Here is a 20,970-nt window from a genome sequence, read left to right on the forward strand (position 1 = left end):
CTAACTACCCCAAACAACTCCAATAATGGTGGAAAAGGGTGAATAGGTAATTTTCAATAATCATAGCCAATAAAAATACTGTAACTCAGTAAAGATACCAAACACAACAATTTTTGCATAACTCTTTAAACCTAGAACTATTATGAGTACAGCCAAAATTTATGAAGCATGCCCGCAATATATAGTAATAAACGTATAATACAAAACAATTGATGATGTAAACATGAATCGACTCAACATACAACTCGTTTGTTTCTTACCATAATAGCTTCAAAACTCTAACTAGTTTTCTATCAAGCTTCTTTTGCAATCCAGAATTCTAATGGCGGAAGGTTTAATTTTGTGTTTGAAAATGAAGACAGCATAAAATAATTGTTACATGGTTATTTTGAATGTACATTAATTATACAAGGTAACAAGCCTTTGAACACCAATTGAAGTCCCAACTTAAACAACAAAACCTAGACTTACAAAGCTGGTCTTGACGCGATTGTCAATATAAATGACATTGCCGTACTTATCACTCAACCATTAAACAATTAAATTTAATTGTCAAATCTTGTTGCTTAATTACTTTACCATTATGACACAGCGTGATACTAACGCCAAGATGGAACTACGATTTCTTATCGACAGGTCAAAGCATGAATGATAAATATATTAAGATAGAGGGACCAAATCATGGATAAGAAATATATTAAGATTAGATATTAAACTAATATATAAAAAATAGAAATTAGTACCTATTCATTCATTGTTAAGAAAATATATATAGATATATACAAATAATTGTTTCCTAATACATGCATTTTAATTTTCAATTGAATCACCTATCAAAATGGAACATGATTTTTTTTTTTTAATCCCATAAATCATTTATGATCGAATATATATATACTAAATTTCATAACAAATATTAATCTTTTGATGTATAACATCAAATAATCAATTAAAAACTCGTATTCTATATTATTACGAGAGAAATTTTAGATGTTCTCTTGCTATTCTCGTAGTCATAGATGTATATTATTTTTTAAAAATCAAGTGAGAGAAATAAAAGCTACTTTATTGTTTTGGTTTTTTAGAAAATAATATCTACGTACGTAGGACTAGGAGAACACCATGAGAGTACTTAACATTCCCGATAAATTCGAAGCCTGGTTTTGACAATATTCATAGCTGAAAATGTTCATTCTACAATGGCAATATAAATTGAAAGAGTAAATACAAGTATAACAAGTCAATAAATTAGTAGATAGTTGATATTATGTTGCTTACAAACCATTAGCACAGTGCAGAAAATATTTGACAATCCATGGAAGTATAAATGTTGACTTACATTATGCTCGTAATGCTGAAATTTTATTTCATATTTGCAATTGGTAGTCTTGCAAATAAATTTTTTTTACTAACGGGCAAATATAATCAATTATAACATAAATTTACACCAAAATTTATATGGGGCCATTTTTTTTGGACTGCTTTTTAAGAGGCTAGGGGCCAAATTATTATTATTTTTTTGGCCCAAAGATCTATATTAGAATATATTTATATAGAATCATTCGGAGTAGAAAAAAATATATATAGAATCATTCAAAACTTGGGGTGAGGCCTTCGCTTATGTCGGTCCCCCAAGTCTGTCTATGTATTCATAGAATTGCCACATGAATGTATAGGAGATTATAATATAAGATGTAGTGCCCATATATTTGTCCAAAAAAAAAAAAAAATGTTGATATATTTTCATACCATGTTGATATATATAAATTTAATTTAGAGACGCATTATATTGTACTAATATTTATTTGATTTATAAATGAATCAATAAAAATTTATTGTTTATTTTGCACAGTACATCTCACCTGAATCTATTAATTTTCAAAATAAAATGTTTAGAAAATGCATTATCGAATACCTTTATGAGCTTTTCTTTTTTTTCTTTTTTTTTTTTTTTTCTTTTTTTCTGTTGAACCCAAGTTGTGTTGTTGCTTGCTAGTAAAAACTGAATTGGTGGGCATCTTTAGGGCACAAACATGTCGCAGTCGATTTCAAGAATCATGTCTACGTACGTGTTTGTGATTGCATTAATGTAACATGCATGTACGTGTTGGATTTTCACTCAGGATGCATGCAAGTTGTGGAAACAGATAATTTCTTCTTCTCATTTTCTGGTCTACGAAAGAGTTTTGACGTTTGCTTGTCTAATTTGTAGCTTTCTTCCTACGCAATAAATAAATAACTCCTGTCTCTTCCTCTTCCTCCTCCTTCTTCTTTTTCTTTATTCTTTTGTTTTATATATATCTCTAATTGTTCCTTCTTCTTGCTGTTAAAAATAAGTAAATTTTAATGTTAATTAACTTATATTGAACCATTACTAAGTCATAGACATTAAACATGCACGGTTGGCAATTTAAAGGATGTTAACAACATGCTAATCACTGATTTAGAAGCATATGGAAGGTGATAAAATGATTAGATTCTCTCTTAAATTTCCACCTCATCCAGATTTACAATGTATATATTTGCATTTAATATGTTATACTAATTTATCAAATTCTTCTAATTCACTCTATTAAACTTACACGTGTTTAAAATGTATGTGATTCTGACATTTATTTTAAAAATTACACGTACCAAGCACATGCTCTATTAAAAACACGTACGTGAGAATTAAACATTAGTGTGAGAATCACATGCATTTTAAACACATGTTAATTTAATATAATATGTTTGAAAACCTCGGCCTTGAAATAGATTTTATTTTACCATGTCAATTTAATTTAATGAATATTCCCCAGTAACTTCCTGTAACTTTTAAGTGATCGAAGGGTTCCTTAAAAGAGACCAATCGATATTGTTGTCACAATAATGAAAGACTGTTAATGACAATTGTACTCATTAAGTGTGAGAAGGAGATTGAGAGCGAGAGAGGATGCATGTTTTCATGCTGGATTTCCTGCATTGTTGTCAGCAAAGAGCATTTGCGTCAGATAATTAATTTCTGTTTAAAATTATATTTACCGGGGCATGAATAATGAATTGTTACTAATATAATGGCTTCTAGGGACCCTAATTAAAATTAATATTATTATGATATTTATTTTAAAATTATGTTAAATTATCACTTATCTTAAAAAATTAAGCTGATAATTTAAGAGAGTGCAAGGACAAGTGGATTGGGTTATTGAGTCACTAACAAGAGTTTACTGACTAATTTTGTGTTTATAGAAGTTTAAGTAATCAAAGGGCAATCCTTAATTGACTGCAAACAAATAGACAAGACAACTGACAATGATGAAATTGGTTGGTAATCTTCCTTGTAAGGCATTGATCAAATTTCTAATCGTGTTGCTTACCGGTTGATGACTAATTATACCACGACAAATTTTCCTTCGATTCGAATTGGAAAAAAGATTCGTTAGGCTGACATTTATTCCTAGAATATGCGAGAATAAAAATGCATGTGAAAATCATATGATCTAAAACCCACTAAGAAAATAAAAAGACTTTATCCATTATACCATGCATGATATTCAAAGTAAACACTTATGGTATATTTGTTAAAGCTTTTTTTTTTTTTTGAAAAGGTGTTATGATGTAAAATAAATATGAAAAAAGTTTTTATATTTTGAAAAATGTTTTGTATATATTGTGGGTTGTTTGTCAATGTTTTTGACTTAAGAACATAAAATAAAATCATTTCCAAACACAGCCTTAATCATTCATAGTTTTCAAAATTTTGTTCCAATCAGTAGTCACTATCTTTGCCCAGATGGTGTTTTTCCTTGGCATATATGCTATATCCTCATTGGCTAATTAATTTCGTTACGCAACATCCTAGATCAGTGGGTGCCCAGTCAACTTGTCATTCTCCCTCAATAAAGTTGAAAACGGAGAATTTCTATAGCCTCAACGTTTCTTATTTTATTTTATTCTTTTCCTTAAAAAAAAGAAACGTTTCCTATTTTTAAGAGATCATAATACTTTAACATCCAATTATCACCAATTTTGTAATTATGCTTCCAAATTGTTAAAAGTGACATTGATGCCATATATACAACTATGGTGTGTCAAATTAGACACGTATACATTTTTTTGTACAAAATAAATTTGAAGTTATTAATAAATAAAATTAAAAAATATATAAAAATAACTATTTGAATATATATATATATTAAGGGGGCTAATATGAAAAAGGTCTCCCTTCTTCTTCTTTTTTTGTGTGTTTTTAGTTTTATTTTTTATTTAGTATTTAATAATTTAAATTTTATCCAAATGATTATTTTTAAATAAATTTAATGGTATTTTGGGGAGAAAACTATAAAAGTGTCTAATTTGACATGCGATAGTAGTATGAGAGGCCATAATGTCCTTTTTTTAAAGTTTGTAGGTAATAGGTATACATACCAAATGGGTGATAATTGATGGGTAAAGTGTATTTTTTTCATTTTTAATTAACTTCTCTTTGAAATTACTTTATTATCTTTCAATCTTTTGGTCTAATTTCTTATACAAATTTCATGTATAATTCACAATTGAAGGCCGATTTATAAAAAAATGGTAACCAAAAGTTTATTTACACGTGATTAAGATTGCCCGATGATCGTAACTATTTCGATTAAAAAAAAGAAAAAAAAAAAAGAGAAAAACTAAAGGAAAACAATTCAAAAGTTGCAAATCAACTTCTTTGAGGCACTTTTACAAGTATCTTCCATTTTTATTTTACTTCTCTGATATCCAAACAGAGCCATGTCCTATAGACGGCTGGGGTTGAAAAGGAAAATGATATCATAGGCTATATAGCTTTCACCAATCCTTAGGGTATCTCATTCCCTTCTTTCTTGCAATAATAGGCATAGATGCCTACTTTATTACTATTAGAAGGGAGAACCAACTCTGAAGGATAGCTTGTATCCATCAATTAGATTACACTTATATTAATTGAGGACAAAACATATCATTAGTTGACATCTATTTCTAATTGCAATCCAAAACCATTCCTCCCATTTGAAGGACTTCGTAACTATTTTTTATAATTTTAAATTTTTGCAAATAACTGATAATTTAACATGATATCAAAATTATTTTGTTGTGATATTGATCGGGTGTCCAAAAATTATCACCATATAGTTTATATTTTTATCAATTTTTTGGGTGCTTTTAGGTATTGTCTTTGTACAAAAAAAAATACATACGCACGTGTTCTATAAGCCCCGGTTCACACACACGTGGCCCTAAAAGATCTGTCTCGATCTGCTAATTAAGTATTGTACCCAAAAAATAAAAAAATGTTGAACTCATACGTATAAACAAATTGGAAAAGAATTGCAGTACTTGTTAAACTTGCCACAAAATGAAAAGAGGAGGAAGAATATTGAAAGAAGAGGGGAAAAAAGAAAAAAAAAAAAAGAAGAAAAAAAAAGAAGAAGAAAGCTTTTATAAATCTGATTTCATTTATATATACATCAATCAAATTGAACTTAGTTTATCAAACCCCTCATATTATAATTTGGAGCAATTCTAAGTGGCCTACTTGTATCTTGTTTGTGTCATACTAAGAAGGATGTGGCTATTAAAACCACCATTTGATTAAAATTCAATAATGATCAATCAAAAATTCAATAGTGATTTTAATAGTTACATCATTCTTCGTAGTACACAAGTAGACAATCTAAAATTACTCAGCTATTGGATACCTTTTATTCAACTTTTCACGTTCTAAAAGCATCAACTTCGTGAATCGTCTGCCACAAGCTTATCTTGAAAAGCATGTAAAATGTGCTGAACATGTGACCTTTCCCAGTTTGGCTCATGGAGTACACGTTATTTTGAATATAAAAGTTCGTTTCTCAAAATCCATTTACATTAAAAAATTGCCTCTACTTTAGCATTTTATTTTTTTTGGAAGTTTTCAACATCGATCCATGAGTGCAATAATAGAAATAAGTGCCAAGTCTTCCTAAAATTAGAATATATATAATTAACCATAATAACTGGATATCCACACATTCATCTGTCAACATGGTGCATGGGATAAAAATCCAGCTAGCACATGTAGTCAGCATGGAGGCCGTCCGCCGTCGTGGTTGTCAATCGGCTTCAGAGACCAAGAAGGCCTGTAGTGACGGCGTGCCGCCGCCACCAACACGTGCAACCTGCATGTATAATGCCGGCCTTCACTAATTTCATGGCCGGCATTTGGTCGTCGCAGCTGGATTTTATTGCATGCAGCTACCAACATATATAGACGGAACTTCAAAACAGAGATCTGTCATTTGCATATATGGCGAGCACCCACACTGGCGTTGGAGGAGCGCACGTGTAGGCAACGAAGAGTACCCACAAGGGTAGCCATGCCATGTTCCTTCAAAGAACCTCAAAAACAACAATGTTTATAATAACAATAAACAATAATTGAATAAGAATAACTCTTAAAATGAAGATCAATAATGTACAGGAGTAGCAAAAATCTTTTTGAAACTTGTTGACACTTTAAAATCTTAAAATATGAAGAAAAATGTACCCTTACAGCTTTGTGAACCTGTCTAAATTAAAATGTTAGAAAAATAAATACTCATCAGCACCAACTGGACGTATATATATATATGTTATAATTTCGACAGGTTCACAGAGTTGTAAGGGCACTTTTAACACTTTTTAAATTGTTAATATTTATTATTGGATTATTTGATAGAGTTTGTGCAAGAGACCTTATAAGTAAATAGACTTTTGTAGCAGATGGTCGCTTTTCGGCAATACCTCGATCTTCCACCATTTCATGATGGTTGTTGCTTTTACCGCTCAGAGCTCTTCACTGAGTCATTCAGCTGCTGTTTATTATCGCCTCGTGTGGCTCTTAGAGACCATTAATTATTGTTGTTCTATCCTATGTAACCAATTTTCTTTATTTGAATAGAAAAAAGAAAAGAAAAAGTAAATAGATGTCAAACTTTTTTTTTTCCTAATTAAAAAGGGTAGGAAGAGGCGACAAATTATGAGCATGCATGAATTGTATACGCTTTTTTAAGACTACTCAGCTCTACTAAGACATCAGTGAAACCTAATGCGACTAATATTAATAATCAAGCTTGTGTGAGTAATTCTTAATTGCAGAGAATCAAATTAACTCAAGCCCTAATACATGCCAAACTTCATGAGAATTTTCTTAAAACCGTTAAATCACCTGTGGTAATAGACTCACACACACACACACACACACACATATATATATATATATATATATATATATGTTACAAAACAAACTGTAGTCAGTGAATATAATATAGGCTAAAACAAATGATCATTTTATATATAGAATTATTAGTTTATATATTTGTAAGGCCAATACAAAAAATAAACTGTAATTAAAAAAGCTTCGTGTACGTTACTTCTTCTCTAGCTCTCTTCCCCTCTCCATTATTATTCTCTATACCTCTACGATGCGCACGCAAGAGCTGATCATCAACTGAAAGATCTCTTTCAGACGCTGATATTGAATTACACCCAGTTGCCAATTAGAGAAAAACAGTATAATCATGATCATCAACTGCCATAGATTTACGCAAGCAATCGTACGTGTTCGGAGTTTCGAATTTCACATCATATATATATATATATATAAAAAAAGCCGTAAATATAAAGCTCCGCCCTCCCTCCGCCTTCTCCGCCACCACATCTTTATCAATGACCGGTGAGCACCGCCGCATGAAGTTGAACTTCGAAGCTGGCAAAGCATGCAGTTGTACGGGATGAACGTTACAGTAGAAGGCCAGGTCAGTCCAGGCTGCAACTTGTGTGATCTTATACAAAACTTAACGCTATGCTTTGTTGAATAGAAAACTGGGTCAACGGGCAATGTGGAATATAGCCTATAGGTCACGTGTCGTCCGGGTTATCACACCAACCAAACAATTACCAATCCACGCAGCATTCTGTATTGTTCTTACAAAATTATTATATATAACAAGAATTTTGAACTCTCAAGCCATACAATTAATTGTTATGAGATTATATAAGGACTATTTTAATTAAAAATGAGAATAAACTGTAGAGTTAAGGTTTAAATTCAACAACTTAAATCATAATTTATTATAAGAATTTAATTAATAAAACATAAAAAAATGTAATTATTTTCTTAATTCTTTAGTAATTTGCAAAAGAAAATAACTTTTCTGTGACTCTGACCATTGAATTGTTTTCTTTAAAAAAGAAATTGATATCCGATTTTCCTTCTAAAGAAAGGTGCTGATTGTGAAATGTGAGGCGCACACACAAGTTACTACTGCCAGCACGCCACACGCGCAAGATAGCCAACCGGGACCCCACTGTTCCACGTGTCGCGTGGCCACCGAACTTCACAGCTCACACACGGAAATCGCACAGAGTTTACACACGTGCCAGAAAATAAACCGTGCAGAGGATTTGCACGTACGAAAGTGGCACGCTTGCAATTCGCTTATATCATCCGCAGTTTTTTTAAAATTTATCTTGTTTTTTTTTTTTTTTTCTCTCTCTCTATCTCGGTTTTATGGGTTTTGTTTAAAAAATCCCAAAGGAAGCCTATAAAATAGGTATAGCCTCATAAAAAGCAAATCTACGAATATTTTACTCATTTTCCCTAGAAAAATATAGAGAGAGAAGCGGCGAGAAAGTTCAGAGAGAGAAAGAAAATGAAAGATTAAATATAAAAGTGAAATTTTAGTCTAGAGAGAGAAACAAGAAAAGTAGGGAGAGAGAGAAGTTTTCCCTCACTCTAGAAAGAGAAAATTTTGAGAGAGAGAGATAGAGGAGCAATTTAAGCTCACATGAAGGTTGATTCTTAGAGACTCATTTCAAGATTTTTTTCCCCAGATCATAGAGAGAGAAAGTAGGGAAAGTGTGTGAGTGAGAAAGAGAGAGATAATATATTTAGTAATTTTAGATCTTTTTTTTCTTTCTTAATTACACGTAATAAATGTTTGTATATGTATTAGATCCTTTATGATAATATATATAGTTGGAAGCTAATCTTGTTGTGTTGTCTGGAACCTGTAATTTGGGCACAACTTGCCGGGCAATAAAGAGTGAAATTTTCTCTGCAATTAGAGAGAGAAATTGTTCAGAGAGATTACTGGAATTGGGATATCGGTGTTCGCGTTGGATTGTGCCGCCGATTGATCGTTCCGGCGGCGATGGCGGAGCGGAGAGAACGGATGGTGGATGAGTTGTACAATGCGACCGAGTCGATTGAGAAGCCGGAGGCATGTAATACTCGAAATTAGGGTTTTCTTTTTGGTTGTTTGTAATTGGAAATGTTTTAATTGATTGTGCTTTTAATTCTAAACTTCCATTTTTATTGAATTTGTTGTGGGATTGATGCGATTTGAGTTTTCCTTTAGCGAATACAGTGTATTAGTTGGTTTAGGGTTGTTTGGTTTTGTACTAGGAATTAGGGTTTCTGGGTCATGAGGAAGTTTTCCTCAATTTGTTGTTTTTACTGTTGGGTTGTGTTACATGGCTTTGAAATTCGACATTCTTCTCCGTTGCAATCTGTGATTTTGTCGATAAATTGATCTGTATATAAGGTGATGATTTTAGACACAAGCGTTAAGGTCATTTGCCTACATTTCTGTCTTTTGCCTCGGGGGCTTTGTTGCCCCTTTTTTTTTTGTTGGGATTTTGGTAATAGTAATTTATGTAGTTTTGGGTGTGCTTTTTAGATAACACCAGTCTTGAGAGGGAGTTATCTGATGCAAGGGCCTGTAGATGAGGCGGATCATGACATTGAGAAGAATATGGTGAGATAACCGGGTAATTTACATCTGTTGTTCTTATCTCCTCTTTACTTTACCCCCACAAAAAAGTTTTTATCTTATATTTCATATTTTGCTTTGGATGAAGTTTTTGTTTTCTTTTTCATTGCAACATTTTGAAAATAGTTATTTAGTTAAGAGGAATGCTAGGCTTACAAACAAATTTTATAGAAAAACTTTTACAAACTGATGTGGCACAACATGATTGGATATAAGATGAGTTCAAATTTTGAAAAACCTAATCATGTTGTGCCACATCAGTTTGTAAAAGTTTTTCTGTAAAATTTGTTTGTAAGCCTAACACTCCCCAACTTTAAAATTGCAAACAATAGGTAAGTAAACCTGACTACAACTATATGATTTTTTTATGGAAGGCCTTCTTGTTTGACACTTTGGACAAGGTGATTATGTTATGTTTCTTTTTTCAGTAATTTCTTTTTGCACTTGGAGATGACTGCAACAGTTGAAGATGAGTGTGATTACATACATCTTAGGATGTCAACATGTAGATATGTTATTGTTCCAGTTTCATCTAGCATTAGGTATAATGGAGAATTGATTTTTTTTGTATTATTATACTCTATGGTGAATACGGAATCAGGTGAAATGGCTTTGCATTGTACATGTTACGCTACCAAATCCTGAAAATCTTAAGACTAAGATGTTTTTCCATGCACTTATCATCAAGTATGTAATTAACTTCATGGACTAATGTACTTGGTCTATGGTGTAATCTGTTTGCCTTCATCTTGCTGTTGACAGGAAGAAGATTAATTAAGATTTCAACATTCTAACTATTAGCCATGCAATTCTATGATTTTTTTTTGGTGTGTGTGTAAACAAATATAAAATTAAAATAATAGTAAATGGTGAACCCTATATCTATACCATCCCAAATCCAGTTGAACATGGTTAACTGTTTCAAAATTACCAAGTCAAACTTGATTTATATTGAACTCTTTAACACTTTATGTATTTTGTCTCTAGTATGCTTCCAGGCCTCTGATAGATGTTGATAAATTAGATTAACTGCAAGTTATTTGACAAAAGTCATCTGATTGGTGCATGAGTTTTTAGGCTTCATTGAGAGAATGTTTTAGTGCATTTATGATTTTAATGTTTCTTTTTTACGTTCTTTACATCAGGATAACCTTCAATTTCACCTTTTAGCTTCATTTTAGTTTTATTTTCAACCCTGTTTTAATGCTGTCAATGCTGCAAGCTGATTGTTGCTTATACATCGTTTTAAGACAGTATAATCAGTATGTGAAAAGTGCGCTCATCTACCGTGGTTTTCTTTCTTCCATAATTAATGCTTTGGTTTTATCAGGTATCTCCTCGACCTGAAACAGAATTTGGTAAGTGTTCCATGAGTAAGAAAGTTCATATGAAAGGTGAGTCTGGGACTTGTAACGTGTGCTCTGCTCCTTGTTCATCTTGTATGCATCCGAACCGAGCTCTCATGGGGTCAAGGACTGAGGAGTTTTCTGATGAAAGCTGTCGTGTAAATGTGGCCAGTCAGTATTCTGTAAATGAGAGTGGTACTTTATCTTCTCTTAAGAGTAGAGCATCTGATAACTTACAGCATACCACCAGTGAAACAAGTAACCTCCACAGTGTTAATTCCAGTCATGATTCTTTCTCTGAAAATGCTGATAGTAAAGCAACCTTAAGGTCGACTATCATATCTGATGCTTCAGAAGTTGTTGAGATGCTTCCAAAGTTGGCTTCTGGAGGAACTATCGCTGAGGATCAACTTTCTTCCAAACCACGGCGTGGTTTGGACCAGAGAACCTTCTCAAATAAGTATGAGGAAATTAAGGAAGAAGGCCACGATGATAACATTTCATGTGTCAGACCCAATGATGCTGCTGTAGTGTTCAGTAATTGTAACAGGAACATAAATAGTAGCACAGTTTCAGGTGGTAGTTTAGCTCTAGAGGGATCATGGAAGGGGACCCAATTCAACAAGTTAGACTCATCAGAGATTCCTTCTTCTAAAGATGCAGATGCTAGCAGTAGATCACTGAATGTGCAAAGTCCATACACCGATTCTCGTAATGCTAAATCTCTTTCTTACAATACAAACTTTACAGATTTAGAAGAGAATCCATCTTCTCATGTCCAGGATAAAGTTCTGGAATGCTCAATGGACCATATGAATTCATCATTAACTAAAGAGGTAGCATCTGAAATTGTTTCTGTCCGCAAATCAGTTTCACATAAAGCTAGCCACACTGGCGGCAGTTCTGAGGTTTCAATGAAAAACTATACAAAGTCAGAAGCAGAGACTAACAAGGATAGTGGGGACCGAATAGATGAAGAGTTGAAATCTTCAGATCGAGATGAGCACAACAATAAGTCTAATGAGTTGGTTGAGTCACCTGACATGCAGGAGCCTCCGTTGCAATCTGGTTCTGGAGATGAGAGTGATGAATCGGACATTGTGGAGGAAGATGTGAGTAATGATTATTTTTTGGCACTGCCCGGCCTTTTTTTTTTTCCCTAATTTGATTTTTAAACTAAGAAGATATATATAAAACATATAATCTCTTTTCTTTTTTGTTTATGTTCTTTAGGCTTGTATCTGTGGGTCCCCCTACCCGCTTTTCCTCACTGTATCCTGCTACACTAAAGTGTTTCTCTAGATTAGTTTCAGATCGGAACGTCAGATTAGCATCATGATATGTGTGGGTGTTTATTGATTACACATTGTTTAACAAGAATATGGTTCATTTTGGGAGAAAATGAGAATGAATTTGAAGAGATTTATGGAACTTAAAAGTTCATTTAAGAAATAAGCTTTATACTGTGGCTTACTGAAAGATCTATAAAAGCAGACACCTTGATCCTATGGGGTTTATAGTTGTGATTCCTTTGTTCCTGTGGTCCATTTTCTTGCGCTTTTGCCTCTTATTTTATCGTGCTGAAACATTCTTTTTCCTTTGATGGAAGTCTCTCCTCCCTCTTTGATTTGTGCTCTTACCATGAAAATCTTCGTCTTATTTAGAAAATTAACAGTTTTTCTTATTTCTTTTGTTTGAAACAGGTAAAAGTATGTGATATTTGTGGGGATGCAGGTCGTGAGGAAAAGCTTGCTATATGTAGTAGGTGCAGTGATGGTGCAGAGCACACGTAAGCATAAACAATCTTCCATCTGTATTAGTTTCTTGGCAGGTTTTGTTGGTTCTCTATTCTGTGTTGATCTATAAGCTCTTGTTCAAGATGTTTCTTAACCCTTTATTGCTACCAATCAGCTATTGCATGCGAGAAATGCTCCAGAAAGTTCCTGATGGTGACTGGCTGTGTGAAGAATGCAAGTTCGCTGAGGAATCTGAAAACCAGAAGCAAGCTGAGGAATCTGAAAACCAGAAGCAAGCTGAGGAATCTGAAAACCAGAAGCAAGGTAAAGCTTAAAATAGTTTGTCTAAATTAAAAGAAAAAATAATTAGTGCTCTGGACACAGGCACTGTAAATACTCTAGTCTCATTGTGAACTTGAATTTGAAGGTTCAGAAGTTGAGGGAAAAAGAACAAACAAAGTTGGTTCAAGTACACATGTTTCTGCCAAGAGGCATGCAGAAAATGTAGAAGTGGCTTCAGCAAAAAGGCAGGAGCTTGAAATAGGTACAGAATCACCAAAGCCGTTGAGTCCCAGTAGAATATTTACTGGATCACCAAGGCCATCAAGTCCCAGCAAATTAGTTGCACTGTCTCGGGATTCTTCATTCAAGAGCTTAGACAAGGCAAAAGTTAAGTCAGCTCAGCATAATGATATTTTGGAAACTGCACGCTTTCCTACCACAGGACAACGGCTTCAAACACCCAAGGGTAAGCAAATAGCTTTTGCTGGCTGTACATTTTATTTTCTTGTTCTCTCTCTCTCTCTCTCTCTCTCTTATATATATATATATATATATATATATATATATCATTACTTTTATGAAGCTTTGGGCTAGTCATTGTAATGCCCATCTTGACTTCTTGGGTTTTAATGTTTAACTATTTTAAGCGCGGACTGATTGTTTTTCCATATACAGGTACTTTGTTAAAATCTAATTCATTCAGCACCTTAAATTCCAAACCAAAAGTTAAACTTGTAGATGAAGTTGTTCTTCAAAAGCAGAAGGGCGGTAGAGAATATACTTCCATTGATACGAAGGAGGGGCCTGCTAGAATCATAAGCAAATCTATGTCGTTTAAATATGCAAACACAGGACGTACCAATGCTCCTGAATCAAAAGTTAGAATGCTTTCATCTAAGTTCACCCATCTTCAAGATCCAAAAGGACTGAAACAAGCAAAAGAGCGTGGTACATTTGAAAGAAAAATTTTATCTAAACTGGATCGTCCTCTGGTCAGTTCAGCAACAGGTAGTACCACCGTTTCGACACCTAAGGTTGACCAAAAGCTCACATCTCGTGGTGAAACCAGTTTGCCTTCATTTGTAAGCAACAACCGAGAGTCGAAGGTTGTCCAGTCTGATGGAAAATCAAGTTTATCGAAAGTAACCAGCAGTCTAGGTCGTAAAGGTGTAGAAGTTCCAGTTACTTCAGGTGTGATCTTGCTTTCTTTACGTAGGGAATCTGTTAATTCTTCTATATTTGTATATTTTATGCTCTCTGTTTCCTTTTTTTTGGTTAACATACTTTCTTTGTGGATCAACTGAAGCTAAGATATCATCTTTGTGTTTGCCTAATGCAGTTGGAGCTTCATCTACTAGCGGAATGTTCAGTTCTGCTGAACAAAAGTTGAACAAGATTAGCCCTAAGGATGAACCCGTGTCAACTTATTCTTTGAATGCTGAGAGACCATCCAATAATGTTGATGGAACTGTGCAAGATGGGTTGCCTATGACAAATCATCATGAGAAAACTAGGGAGAGTTCCAGTATTCGCCCAAGGCCTTCTGCTACAAGTGCTTCAAAAGCTGTTTTCTGTCAAAAATGTAAAGACATTGGGCATGCTACAGAGTTCTGCACAAATGGTACTCCACATGCTCCTGGTATTGATGTATCTGCTGCAAGAAGTTCTAGAGAGGAAATGCATGAAGGCAATAAGTTGAAAGCTGCAATTAGTGCGGCTATACTTAAAAGACCTGAATTTCACAGGAAGAAAAGAGTGCTTGATCAACCTGATGAGTCGTCCATGTCAAGCACAGGCTTAAATTATGAAATAACTGCTCCTGATCAATTGTTGGCTTCAAATAAGTCTAAGAATGTCATGTCCACTGAAGGAAGCTGTGAAAGGCAAGCCATTCTTGGGAGTTCTACCTTGGACTCTCACAAACATGCTACTTCTACAGTCAATAATTCGAAGCAGTTTACTTTGCACCCCACTGATGTTTTTTCTTCCAAAGTGGGGGACTCAGATTCCACCGTGGTTTCTGTTGGAAAGCCTACAATAAGAGAATTTCCTAGTCAAGCTTCAACAACAACTGTTCTTCTGAAGACATCAGCCATTCCCGAATATGATTTTATCTGGCAGTAAGATGCATTTACATTCTGTAAATTATGTCTTTGTTTGTTGAGAGAGACCATTTCTCATGTTTGTTTATTTTTCATTTACTTTTTTGCTCATTATATTGCATCTTCAAAACAGTCTTCTAGATAAGCTTTTGTGATTCATATGCAGGGGGGGTTTTGAGGTGCATAAAGGTGGAAAACTTCCGGACTTATGTGATGGAATTCAAGCGCATCTATCAACTTGTGCATCACCTAAAGTTCTGGAAGTGGTGAACAAGTTTCCCCACAAAGTTCCCCTGCATGAAGTACCTCGCTTGAGCACATGGCCATCCCAGTTTTATGAAAGTGGTGCTAAAGAAGAAAACATTGCTCTATACTTTTTTGCCAAAGATCTTGAGAGGTAAGGATATTCTTATGTACTTTTCATATAATTGAAAGTGGTTTTTCTTGATACATGTCTCTTTGTTTCATGTTTTGATATTATGTATTTTTATTCTGCTTGTGCTACAGTTATGAGAGAGACTACAAGAGCCTGTTGGACAGTATGATGAAGAAGGATTTAGCCCTCAAAGGAAACCTTGATGGTGTTGAACTTTTGATATTCCCATCCAACCAACTTCCTGAGAAGTCACAGCGTAAGGATTAACTCGAAATCTTATCATAGGGGCACAGTGCAATATCTTGTAACAATATCTTTGATAGGTATCTGTGGTTTACTACTTGAGGTTTACACGAATATAATTGGGATGCTGATATTGCTAGGCCTGCACCATGAAGCATTGAAAAATAAGGAATACTGGATATGACACAGTATGAAATGTGAATTCTGCAACTCCTGAACAATAGGATTCATATATAGTGGTGACATGTCAATAGATATCGTCCACACCTATGCCACAATGATACGGGTTCAGGTTATGATATGGATGTCTGTTTAGCAACTCCTGAAACATATATATCAATAAGTGATACAAGGGAATATGCCTGGATCCATTATTTTTTGAAAGATACTGGATTTTAAGTTTTAAATGCTTTAAAAGAGGGTTAAAACTTTTGTCATAAACCTTAAAAGAAGGTTACATAAGTTTTTTATTATTTTTTGATAAGTAATTTTTTGTCCCCAAGTGGAGGGGGAAGGGGAGATTCGAACTAGAAAGAAGACTACATTACCAAAAATTCAAGTACATTTCATAGAAAAATTTAAGATAAGGAAGTTGAAGAAAGCGAAGAGCTAGAGAGTTCATGAAATTCCCTCATTGTATTGGATTGATAAGTTGATATGCATTGTCTGTTGGGCACTCCTGATTCCACTAGGACTAGGACTCTTAATTTTGAAAGCAGAAGATTTTTAATGACAGACTAGTAAGACTAAGCAAAAGGCCACACATTGAAAGGTCAATAAGAAAAATAAGTCAATATAATTGGGCAATAAAACTACCCCTAAGATAGTGTGTGCTCACAAGTAAACCTATCTGTCTAAGCTTGCTTTTTCTTGATCCTCTTGAATTTTGTGTGTATCATTCTTATCATTTTTATTTGGAACTTTGTTTTTGTTTGATACTTATGGAAGATAGTGCATGTATGTGTAATCTACTTTAACAAAAGGAGGTTGTGCACTTTTTTCCTAACAATGGATGTATGGCACTAAATGAGGTGTGCTCTGCCAATGGGCCTTTCTTTAATTTTATATGTACACTTTGTATAATAGCCAAATATCAAGGCTACAAAACTTAAAAACGCCTTATTTGACTACTTGGTGTTTGCTATATTGTCCTTTGTTTGCTTTTGATGTCTGTGTAAGGGGTAGGCCATCTCACACTGCTTACCCTTTTTTGTTAATTAATACTGGTGTTTTCAACTCAACTATATTTCTTTTTATTGCTGCCACCATTGGTCTTGGTTGCTCACTATCTTAACCAGTTTGTATTAGGCTAAGAGTCTCATATCCCGGATTCAGGCTTTGATTTGATATTTTAATGTTCAATTTTTTATTTTTTTTTTGGTAGTTTGTTCCTCTCTTCATCCAACTGATAGTCATAAGTTATAGACTGCTTAATGGATGTTTGAAGGCCTTAAACACTGAAAAGTCTATGGTTTCATTTATTTATATTATAAGTCAAAATATCAGTAAAAGTGTTAGGTGCCGTCTAGTATACAGACACTATACAAGAGGCACTGAAAAGTTTATGGTTGTAAACTGTCTGTAGCATTCAAGTTTTTTTTTTGATAAGTAATTGGGATATCATTAAAAGCGTAAAGCGCCCCTATGTACACAGGAATTATACAAGAGAAACCACTTGGTTAGTAGGGGCAAAAGGAACAAGAAATCATGATAGCTAATCACTAAAGGAAAAACATTAGAGTTTATGGTTGTAAATTGTTTGTAGCATTCAAGTTTATTTATGAAAGTGTGAATGAAAATGCATGCTAGGAAGGAGGATTTACTGTTGACAATGTCATTTTGAACTTCTATGACATGTGATGCACTTTTTTTGAAAACCATCTTGTATATCTTTTGTTCTTTAATGTGTTTGAATTGAATTTCAATGAACTTAAATATGTTCCAGACTTATGCTTTATGCTTTGAGGTTTACCCCAAGCCTAGGAGTGAAATCATTTTTCTTTTCATAACTATGCTTCTCACTGTGCATTTATATATGACAAAGAATTTTTTATTTTTCCTTAGAATCACATATCTGCTAAAGTTTGTTCTGTTTTTGGCAGGTTGGAATATGTTGTTTTTCCTATGGGGTGTTTTCAGGGGAAAGAGGGTGAATTGTACTGATTCTTCAAAGAAGTTACATATTCCTAGTTTGAATGTGGTCCCGCTGGACAAAGATATTCCCCCTGCTGTCATGACTTTGTCCGAGAATCTATGTTCACCGAGGCGTATAGATGAAGAATTACCTGCATGTGACAGATCTTGCACCATGGTCCTAACATCCAATGCCCCTAATCAGATGCATGTCACAGTAAGTGGGGGTTGTGATAACAACAAAAATTCTCTTGAACAGATGTCTTCAGGATACCAAGTAGATTTGGACCAGCAAGATAGTAGACTTGACTCCAAGTCCATTTCAAAGATAGGAACAAGCACTGCACAGTTGAGTCAAGAAATGAGACGGAGCACTGCACAGTTGAGTCAAGAAATGAGACGGAGCACTGCACAGTTGAGTCAAGAAATGAGACGCAGCAGCTCTTCCCTGGTAATGATTATTTACTCCCACATTTATAAAAGGACATGAACTGCATATTATCACAACTCCAGAAGAGACTAAACTCTCTCTCACACCCCGACATACTCGCTGGAAATTTTTTCTTCTTTATGGGCTTTTCTCTCAGTATGCAGTTTCATGTACTAAAGCTCGATGAACCTTCTTATTCTAAACTATATATATTTCTTTGAGCTGGATTGTTTGTTTTGATAATTTCTTTTTTATTGTTGAAAATTGAGGCTCTGACAATTTAAGCAATTCCTGTCTGTTAGGGACATAATGACTGAAAGAGAAACCTATATTTTGTAGACACCCCTAGTGTCATATTTCTCTCGGGAAACAAACCGTGGAAGTGTTGCCTTGTTTTCCTTGTGTCATCTTTGTAGCTAATAAGTCTTAAGAGCATGTTTGTAATTGCTTTGGGAAATAATGTTGTTAAACTAAAAAATAGCTTTTTAGAAAAAGTTTCATTTTTAAGCTTTTTACCAAATAAACCAGCTTTTTTTTTTTGGCCCAATTGTTTAGGTGCTAAAAGTACTTTTTAAGTTCTCGTCTTGAATCTTGAACGTAATTTCAACCATGAGGCGTCCACCTAGTCATGCACACTTGCTTTTGTGATGCATATTAAAGTTCTTTCTTTATGCAGGTAGAACCTAGTCTTCCGGACAGATTAGGTGCAGAGCTCAAAGCCTCTCTTGAAGTAACTGCAAAGAGCGGCTCCAATGATGGTGACAAGCCACAAATTGATTGGGAGAGAGAAAATAAGAAGTTTTTGAAAATTCTTCCTGTTGGCAATAAAGACGTGGGTATCTTGGGGAGTGTTGGTGAGGACAAAGCTCAGGATAGAATGAATGGAGTCCGAGATCAAGTTAAACTTGAGAGGGAATTGAAGGAAGAAGCTGTGTATATGGACGGTGGGGCAGCTTTGTTGGACAGAGACCTGACCAATCACAGGAAACGTCCGTATTTGGATCTTTCAGAGACAGCTCCTCAAACTTCTAGTGGCACGAGTCAGAAGAGGCCTTGGCATGAAATCAGCAGTTTGTCAGTAGATGAAGAAAGTGCTGGTAAGAGGCTGAAGTCAGGTTTCAGTGTAATGTCCGGGCGTAGCAATTCTAGAGGTAGAAATTCTGGGGATGATAATTTTGCTTCTCGGGTAATTGATCCGGGTCCCATCTCCTGTATTGAGGAGAAGAAATGTGAAGAAGCTTGTGATGAGAAAGTTATTCGGGAGGACTTGGGAAGTACTGAAAGGTACTTCTTTCCCGTGGATTCACAAAGAGGAAAAGATTTTGTATTTGGGGACAACTCTGTGCCATGGAAAAAGCACTCATCAGATTGTGAGGACAAATTACATGATGAGGTTCCAAATCTCGAGCTTGCTTTAGGGGCTGAAATGAAATCACCAAATAAGGGAATGCTGCCTTTCTTTGTTGGGACAGTAGGCAAGAAAAATGACCAAGACAAGCCTCCAGATAAGGTGAAAGAGGAGGAGGACGACGACGGTGTCTCTGCATCGCTTTCCCTCTCTCTCTCATTCCCATTCCCAGACAAAGAGCAGACGGGAAAACCTGTTTCAAAGGCGGAGCAACTCCTGCCCGAAAGACACAATTTGAGTAACTCACTGCTTCTCTTCGGGGGCTTCCGGAACAAATAGAACTGCGACCATGTTTGCAATATGTACATTAGCGTGCCCACATGGTTGTGTTGAATGTTTACTGGATCATATCAGCTGATCTCCAGTGGGCATCATAGGCGGACCCATTTTCCATATGTTCATAGCCATACAGGATTTACTAATTCTTTTTTTTTTTTTTTTTGTCATTTTAGTTTTTCTGGTCTTTTTTGAGTGCATACTTACGGCTGATTGTATATAAAGAGAACGAAAGCCGGCACAATATCGAAATGTCAGTAGGACTTCACAGACCAATGCGTTCGTCATAAGCTTTTTCCCCCTATCTCTCTCGCTCTCTCACGCATCATTTTCGGAAGGGTTTTTTTTATTCTCGCTCTCATCATGTTTCTGTTGCTCTTAGACAATTTTTCTCATCTCAGTGATTGAATTTATCACGTTGATAGTAGGTTACTGACAGGTGATATTTGTGATTTCTGGGAGGCAGTCGGTTATGAATTTAACTTTGGAGCCTTTAAATTCAAGAACTTTCGTCCTTTTTGCAAAAAGTTTAGAATGTCACCCCTTCTCTTAATACACTTTTTTCTTTTTTTTTAAAAAAATAATTAATTAAGGTATTTTGTAATTCAATAAATTTTACAAATGCATAATTATCATTTAATTTATTTTCGGTCTAATTTAATCCTAAACCCTAATGGGAGAGGTGACATTGTAAACTTTTTAATGTTGGATACACTAAATTACTAAATTGAGAGGTTTTAAACTTTATAAAGGTAATTGGAAAAACGATCAAAGTTCTAAGGGGTCGAGTGAGTTTTGCTCTAACTTTTGAGTGTCATACTCTAGTAAAATATTTTTTAAGGAGTCA

At 34.5% G+C, this 20,970-nt stretch overlaps 1 protein-coding gene across 6 annotated transcripts; it reads left to right on the forward strand.

The window, feature by feature from the left end:
* Window positions 1-8,615: 8,615 nt before the first annotated feature.
* Window positions 8,616-20,484, forward strand: LOC132168162 (uncharacterized). 6 transcript variants are annotated; one of them, XM_059579265.1, is made up of 12 exons: window positions 8,616-9,243; window positions 9,699-9,789; window positions 11,122-12,249; window positions 12,841-12,926; window positions 13,049-13,197; window positions 13,301-13,621; window positions 13,831-14,346; window positions 14,495-15,275; window positions 15,424-15,654; window positions 15,765-15,889; window positions 17,979-18,460; window positions 19,116-20,484. In XM_059579265.1, exons 3-12 carry the CDS (start codon window positions 11,161-11,163, stop codon window positions 20,124-20,126), a joined length of 4,791 nt encoding a protein of 1,596 aa, XP_059435248.1. In that variant the 5' UTR covers window positions 8,616-9,243; window positions 9,699-9,789; window positions 11,122-11,160; the 3' UTR covers window positions 20,127-20,484. The 6 variants fall into 6 exon arrangements, with proteins under 6 accessions (XP_059435248.1, XP_059435246.1, XP_059435244.1 ...); XM_059579263.1 differs by having other exon boundaries at window positions 9,699-9,776; XM_059579261.1 differs by having other exon boundaries at window positions 9,709-9,776.
* Window positions 20,485-20,970: the final 486 nt, after the last annotated feature.

This window comes from Corylus avellana, chromosome ca1 (genome assembly GCF_901000735.1).
Source record: "Corylus avellana chromosome ca1, CavTom2PMs-1.0".
In the NCBI taxonomy this organism is placed as follows: domain Eukaryota; kingdom Viridiplantae; phylum Streptophyta; class Magnoliopsida; order Fagales; family Betulaceae; genus Corylus; species Corylus avellana.

Coding starts and splice junctions, on each gene's coding strand:
- LOC132168162 (XM_059579260.1), top strand. CDS start 9,171: ATGGCGGAGCGGAGAGAACGGATGGTGGATGAGTTGTACAATGCGACC. Junction 12,927..13,048: donor AGTGATGGTGCAGAGCACAC/GTAAGCATAAAC, acceptor GCTACCAATCAG/CTATTGCATGCGAGAAATGC. Junction 15,890..17,978: donor ACTTCCTGAGAAGTCACAGC/GTAAGGATTAAC, acceptor TGTTTTTGGCAG/GTTGGAATATGTTGTTTTTC.